This window comes from Pygoscelis adeliae, unplaced genomic scaffold, assembly GCF_000699105.1.
Source record: "Pygoscelis adeliae isolate BGI_AS28 unplaced genomic scaffold, ASM69910v1 Scaffold294, whole genome shotgun sequence".
Classification (NCBI taxonomy): domain Eukaryota; kingdom Metazoa; phylum Chordata; class Aves; order Sphenisciformes; family Spheniscidae; genus Pygoscelis; species Pygoscelis adeliae.
Genome location: NW_008824722.1, coordinates 3,708,278 through 3,715,872, shown reverse-complemented (window position 1 = coordinate 3,715,872; position 7,595 = coordinate 3,708,278). Strand labels below are relative to the sequence as shown.

General features: G+C 53.4%; 1 protein-coding gene across 1 annotated transcript in view; it reads right to left on the bottom strand.

The window, feature by feature from the left end:
* Positions 1–2,127: 2,127 nt before the first annotated feature.
* SLC16A2 (solute carrier family 16, member 2 (thyroid hormone transporter)) overlaps positions 2,128–7,595 on the bottom strand; it is an 8,311-nt gene continuing 2,843 nt past the window's right edge. The window contains exons 3-6 of the mRNA XM_009323328.1: positions 5,473–5,935; positions 4,865–5,008; positions 4,113–4,341; positions 2,128–2,786 (exon numbers count right to left, since the gene is read on the bottom strand). Of these exons, the coding sequence (XP_009321603.1) occupies positions 2,566–2,786; positions 4,113–4,341; positions 4,865–5,008; positions 5,473–5,935 (1,057 nt within the window). The 3' untranslated portion in view covers positions 2,128–2,565. The remainder of the gene's footprint in view (positions 2,787–4,112; positions 4,342–4,864; positions 5,009–5,472; positions 5,936–7,595) is intronic.

The window sequence follows — 7,595 nt, the reverse complement described above, 5'->3', positions numbered from 1 at the left end:
GGGATGAACGTGGGTGCCACAATCCCTCCTGAGAAGAGAGCGGGCTCCCGGCTGACACAGAGCTGGTCCGATGCCGCTGTAGCGTTAAGCACCCATTGCACCGAATGCAGGCTCCTCCTGGGGCAAAGACCTTCGCAGGCAGGCGGAGCATTTAAGGCAAGTGGAAATGGGTAGAAATTTGGGATTTGAAAGATAAATCGCCTTATGAGCCAGGGATGTTTTACCGCCACGGAGTCTCGTGCAAAGCTGGGAGCACTCATCGGTGTGCTGTGCCGTGCAGCCGCTCGCTCAGGCCAGACGTGGGTTTGAGGCAGCTCTGCTCGTCCTCTTCTTGGTCTGAAGAAGCTACTTCTTGAATTTAAATCCCTCATAAGCTCTCCTTCAGGGGGCGTTAAGGTCAAAAATATGATTTAAAGAACTTCATCAAACTCTGATGTGAATAAAAGCCCCAAAACTCACAAAAGGAGCTATGATGCAATGTATTTCTTTCCTTCCGCTGTCAGACGGCTTTGAAGATGCCCCACCGCCAACGCTCCCGCCTGAAAAGCAGCACTTGAGTGCCCTGCCCTAGGCTAAGCCTGGCACATCCCACCTGCGCCGGAGCAAGGGCACCGTGGTTCGGCCCCCCCAGCGCACGGGTGTATGCGTGCCCTGCCTTCCGACGCAGCTCCTGCTGCCTCCTGTGGCTTCCTAAAGCGATGGGTCAGCAGAGCTGCAGCAGACGATGCAACACGGGCAATGAAAGGTAATAACAGTCAGAGAAAAGCGAATCGGAGAAAGAGGCAAACGGACATCTCATTTTATAGTCATAAACAGACACGACACAACACACCAGTTAATTTTCCAGCTCGTACGGGGACAGAAGGACCACAAGACCATGAGACCTTATAATGCATTAGCCAACGCGGATTAAAAACAGGGCCAGAGGGGCATGCAGGATCCTGAGCCTATATACAAAGGTCCCGCCGCTGCCCGCGGGAGGGCGGCCTCCACTGAAACCAAGTTTCCACAGCAAAGATTGGTCTTGGTGTTACAAACCCCCACATTCGCCCGGGGACCGAGGGACGATTCCCACGGCACACGTCCCTCTTTAGGCTTCTCATTTATTTAATTGCAGGTGAATAAAATGAAAATCCAGCGAAGGATGGTTTTGCAGCCAGGATAAATGCGAGCTTTGTTTCTTGCTCTCTCCTGGGTTATTATTCCCAAGAAAAGGTACCCCGGTCCCAGCCGGCACCTCATTTGCACGGGGACCCGCCGGGGCAGGACGACTTCCCTCGCACCGTGCCACCCTCATTAGCGACGCCTGGAGATGACGAATTTCTACACAAGGCTGAGCTCTGCCTTCGCTCTGTGCGGTGGGTACCCACAGGCTGTGCTATTTTCTTGAGCTCTCACCCTCTCCCCCGGCGACGCACGGGCTACGAGTTAAAAGCTGCCAGGGCTTTTAAACCCTTTGGAAACACCGGGCTTCCCCTGCCAATACTGACTCGTGGTTATTGCTGCATAATACACAACCAGCCCCAAAAAAGAACCTGTGCCCCGAGCCAGCTGCATCCCCGCATCCGTGGCTGCCCCCGTGCCCCGGGCCGGCTGCATCCCTGCATCCCTGGGCAGAGGGAAACCGCCTCCCGGAACGGAGCGGACCCGTGACACACGGGGCTCTGTCCCGATCCTGCGTGCCTCGACGCCTCCAAAGTGCCCGCCTCGGCGGCTTGCCCACGGTTTTTGCCTTGCAGAGCCAGCTGCCGTGGGCTGCGCTGGGAGCTGCCCCTCTCTTTTGCACCTCAAAAGCCCAATCATTAGTCGCTGGGCGAGAAAACGGAGGCAGAAAGTGGCCGAGGGACCTGCTGGTCTTGTCCACGTGTTTTTAAGGCATATTTTGCAGGAAGTGGGTGCTCCCGCCTGGCTCCGTTCGACGAGGGCGGCAGGATCGGGGGCCGGCCGAGCTCCCCATCATCCCAGCTGCAGCTCCCTGGGTGCGTGGGAGAGCAGTGGAAAAGGAGGAGAGAAGAAGATTAAAGTGGGACTCGCCGATCGTTTATTTGGTTTGCGCATCGGACTAAAGCAGCGTTTCCTCCTTCAGATCTGCTGGCTCCGAAACTGCCTCTGGCGCTGGACGGGGAGGGGACTGTCTCGCTTGGACGTGACACCCGAGTGACACCGGAGGAGAAGGATGGACAGCTGCAAGGTTCAACAAGCTCGATCTGTGGCCCGCTTTAAAAAGGCATTTCTAAGCTGTAAACCTCTGTCGTGGCGTACAGAAAAATGGGGAGAGGAGCGTGAGGTTGATCAAGTTTGAATCCTGGTGAGAGTTCTCCTTAGAAAAATGGTTAGAGGGGAAAAAGAAAAGGTGGCTTTGAAATCAAAACTGTCCCGAAAAAGAGCGTTTCTGCTAGTTAAAAGCCTTTAACTAGAAGAACTTTTTGTGTTTTTGTGGTTTTTTTTTTCATTAACATAGTGCATCTGCTATCATTGAGAATTATGGTCCGTCTAGAAAAGGGCCTGTGCTTGGGCTATGGAGAGGCTGCTGGTGGCGACAGTGAGTGTCGGTGAGCGGAGGTGTTACATGTGTGCTTCGGAGGCAGGACAGCCCGGCAGCAGCTCCCCGTTCACCACCGTCTCCGAGACCAGCATCTTGTCTTTGCCGGAATCCAGGCGCTGCTTCTTCAGCATCCTCTGATGGACCAGCGGGACGACGGAGAGCACCAAACCGCCGATGATGGGGGGGACTCCGGCAAAATAAAAGGCCGCGTTGTAATTCCCAAAATAATCATTGAGGTATCCTGAAAGAGAAGGACAATGGCGGTTATAGCCACGTCAGTCTAACGACCGCCTTGTCTCCTCCCTCGAGTGAGAGCTGCAGCTTGCTTCAGATTCGGGGACATTTGGGTTTTTAAAACAATCTTGTTTTCCATTGCACTCCTCGGAATTTTTACGCCCTGGATTAAAGGATGTGCGCAGCCAACACTGTGTAGCAAGGAAGCCAAGAAGGAAAGCCTCAGCCATCCTTCCTAGTTAACCAGAAGAGGACACAACCAGACACATCCCAAACATCCCAAACGCAAGCTGAGACAGTGTTAAACAACCAAACATCTCAGGTGGCTCTTCCTAGCGCCTTGCCGGCCAGGAGGTGATAGGAAAAGCGGGCAGGGGCTGTTCCTCTGCAGATTGCCTCCAGCTGGAAGCCCTGCTTTGCTTACGGATGTTTTATCTACATGGGGATGTCAGCTGAAAAATTACGTGCTGCCAGTTACAAACAAGAACCGATCCCTTAAAAACCAATGAGGTTCTGCACATGTTAGTTCGGCAAGTTCCAACACAGCCAGGCATCCTTGGAGAATAATGCATTGCGATTTATCGGCACTGGAAAATCCCTCCGAGTTTTCTCCTGCGTAGACACTTACCTGGCGATTACATCCATGAAATGAGCCCCTTCACCCAGCCCCGTGTCTAGCAAGCCCGATGCAGGGGGTCCTGCAGCAGCACCCTAACAGCGAGAGGTCTGCCGCCCCCACGTTCCTTCACGAGGGCGCTAAACTGAATTTCGCTGCCAGAAGCAGAAAGATCAGAGGCACTTGCACAGCTTCAGCTTAGCAATTGCTGATGCAGACGGTCTGCTGTTCCAACGGCCAGCTTTGGCAAAGTGCTCGCTGTTAAGGACATTGTGGTTATTACCGTGCTTACCCAAGTCTTGGGAAGACCGAGGCTCGGGTGTCTCCACCTCTAACTTGGATTCAACAATCCAGGGGCTGAACTTACCGATTAGCAATCAGTCCCCAGATATCTAAAAGGACTTCTAGAAAACGAATGTCTGCCAATTTTTAGCTCAGCTTCAAACAGAAATCAGTTAATGTGATCTTGGGTCGCTCTCACTGTTCCCTCACTGGTTACCTTTCATCAGCCTGGAGAAAAGCCCTGAGATGCTACAGGACGTAGCATGGAGCGATGCTACACCCGTACTTCAAACCCCACGTGACACGATAAGCCAGAAAAATTCAAAGCCGTGTGTCTGGTTCTCATGCCAAAATATCACCGTGATGATATGCCGCTACAGGCATCTGCTCCCTCCCAACACCTGGATCCAGGTCTGGCACTGCAGCACTACCAACCTGCTATCGGCGTACCCGCGGTCATGGGCACAGCCATCAGCCCCATGAGGTACCCTATGGCCTGGGACGCCTGCATGGGGCCCACCAGCTCGAAGGCGATGGGGGCCATGATGGTGGTGAAGAAGCCATCGCAAAGGCCGAGGAAGAGGCAGATGACAATGACGCCCTCGAACCCTTGGCACTGGGGGATCATCATGCACAGAATGCCCAACAGCAGGAAGGACACAACCTGGGGAGACAAAAGCGGGCATGTCATTGGGGTGCAGGACGAGTGGGGATGGGCAGCAGGAAGCGTCATGAAGATGACACTGAACAGGTCAACGACATCGCCCCCTCCTCTGGACCCAGCAATGCCATCCATCCTCTGCTCTCGTCTCGGAGAGGCCTTTAAGAATAACCTTTTAAAGAAGCTTTAGGAAGGATTATCTGCTGGATTAGCTGCTAAATGTCAGCAGTTTGTTTTTCAAAAATCACAAGAAGGTGAGAAGGTGTCCAGCAGTTTGGGAAGAGTTGGGACCACAGAGTTTGATTGCTGAACGGACACCAAGACCTCCGGTCAAGTGTGTAACTTCTCTGTACACCTTTCTGTAATAAATTTTCTTCCCTAAGAGCAGACAAGGGTGTTAGGTAATGGTCGGTAAAGGATTTGCGATCTGCGGTTGACAGTTATTAAGCAGATTGTCGATAGAGATGTTATCCCCTGACCCGCAGTTGCTAGCCAGCAGCTACGCGGAGGGTCAGACACAACGTACCTGCAGGTAAATCTTCTTCAGCCCGGGAATGCAGTCGCCAATGCGGCCTGAAACCAAGCGCCCCAGCCCTGACATGGCTCCGAGGCAAACCAGGAGGATCCAGTCTTTTTTGGTTTCTTGAAACCGCTTCTCCACATATTTTACCTAGGATGGAGGGAAGGACGCACGGACATGAATCCTCAGTAAGTTAATCCCTCTCATATCCCAAAAAGGGACAAGACTTCCCGCAGAGGGCTTGTGGCTTTGGGGGTGGCTGTGTGACCTTCACGTTCACACCACGCTGACCTGCACACTCCACCGCCGCCCACCCCAAACCCAACAGCCCCCTCCTCTCCCGCTACCGATGCTTGTCCTCGGGAGCCACGGGAAGCGACCGCTCTGCCCACCCTGGCGCAGAGGACACACAGGACCATTAAAAAGCTGTCTCCCCCCCATCACTACTCCTGTTTACAGGACGTGCCTGCAGCAGTTTCTTAGCTTCAAGGCTTTTGGTGGCTCTGTCCCTACTGCCCACCTCCACCTTCCCACCTCCTCGCTTGCACGGAGGAGCCCCTTCACTCTGGGCAAAGGGACCTCCCTCCCCCGCCAGCCCCAGCCAAGGCTCTCACCAGGTTCATGTAAGGTACGAGATAGCCCAAGACAGCAGTGGCGATCCCAAAGGCCCAAATCCGATAGGTCTTTCTCCGGAAAACCCTCAAGTTGAAATACTTGCGCGTCTGGGACCAGCACTGCTGCCGCATGCTCCGGCTGCCCAGCTTGTCCTGCCCATCGTGTTGAGAGTCACAAGAAGGCGGCAAGATGGGCCGATAGGTCAGAGACAAGAATATCTGGATGAGCATTAAGGCACTGAGTACTTGGAAAGTATGCGCCAGCCCAATGGCCTTCCCGACCATCTTCAGGAAGAAGGGGAGCGGCACGGAGATGAGGCAGCTGCCGCCGGCCACGATGCCATTGGCCAAGCCAAGGCGGCGCTTGAAGTAGTGACCAAGGATGACGAGCGAGGGCTGGAAGGCGAAGGAGCTGCCGCAGCCGAAGAGGATCCCGTACGTGAAATAACGAACTTCCAGAGACCTAGTGGGAAAAAAAACCAAACACATGGAGGTGGTTACGTTACGCAGAGGCAAGGAAGCCTTCTCCCCTGCGGTCCTGCAAAACCTGGAGTCAAGACCCAGGTCTTACACACCACAGGTGCTACACAGACAGTCTGACCTCGAGGAGCTTATTCCCTAGCCAAAGCAAGGATTATCCTCATTTCACAGCTGCCACGTTAAATCTTCGGGAAAATGCAGTCTAGCTGGGGAGTGCTTTCTGCAAAGAGCAGCCAACCTGCCCTCCTTGGGAAGCTGACCTAACTTGAATGGTTTTTAAATTACAGCGAGCAAGATTTTCTAAGGTAGGCAGGGTGGGTTATTTTTAGCTAGAAATCCATTTTTTTCCCACTGAAAGGACTAATTGAAAACATTGTGCACCCAGTGTTTGAAAGCAGAAGGCACCAACCCTGCTCGTTATTAGGCACTTAGGAAGGGAACATTGCATTTCTGCCCAGGTTCCAGGCTGGTTAATTAAGTTCTTCTTCTTTAAGCTCCTCTGGGAGCTTCAATTAGACAGTTAATAGATCTCATTTGTACCTTACATTGGTGGCTGCACTCAAGGAGGGAGCGAAGTGGCTGCTCTACAGAACAGGTGGAAAGTCCTGAGAGCCCTTGGAAGGAGCCGTTTCCCAATTGCCAGCCTGGTTTTCCCAACAGAAGCAGCTGAGAAAGGAGCCTAAAGTTAGGCTGCTTAGTTAGGTGCAAATAACCCGTTGTGTTTCTCTCCAGGTGAAGAATTTTGTTCTTCATCCCCATGCAATACATTCAGCTGCAAAAGTCTGCCATGAAATACTGCACGGGAGGAGAGTGCGATGGAAATGTCTGGGCAGCTCACCGGGCAAGCGATGCTGCACAAACAGGATCTTTACTCAGAACAACTCATGTGAAATACTGAGTGCTGCTCAGGAAGCAAGCGAGAAGACAGCAGCCCAGATCTAACGGAGCAGTTTGAAGCTGAGAAAACGTTTACAAGCTCATCATTTCTTCCATTACACACTCGTCTCTTTAGCTAGCCAAGCAGAAAGCAGAACGTGCTTGCTGTACCCAACGTCTCAAAGACAAATGAGTGTCGTGAAAGGCAATTTCCAGCTACTCCACAATGAAGCCACATCAGAAACCCCCTCTGCAGGAGCCAGGCAAGCAGCTGGGCTACGCAGGCTGTCTCTGACCTCCCACGCACCAGCCCCGGCCATCTCAGCTGGGTCACACCAGCTTTGGTACTGCAGCTAAGCTGACGTGTTGGATAAGTGGAGACAAATGCCGCGGTTCCCATCTGCTCCCCGTCGACGCTAAGACACCCCTGCATGAGCAGGGGCTCCTTTCAGCCATGCTTCTTAGTCAGGATTTCCCACCCCGCTCGCTGGGAATCAGCCAGCTGCTCTCCGGTGGGAAGGGTGGCATCGTCTCCCATGGATAACGCATCTCCTGGGACAAAGAGGTCTCCCTCCAACAGCTGCCTCTTACTTACAGCTCACAGTGGGAACGGCCCTGGTTCAGCCCTGCTGGCAGAGGTTTGGGGGATTTCTCTCTGCAGGAGAAACCGGGCAGAAATTGCAGCGGGGAAGGAGAGGCAGATGAAAAGGGACTCAAACCCCACCACAGAACACTTCATGGTGCAGAAGAGGAGGGCTGGGAGGGCA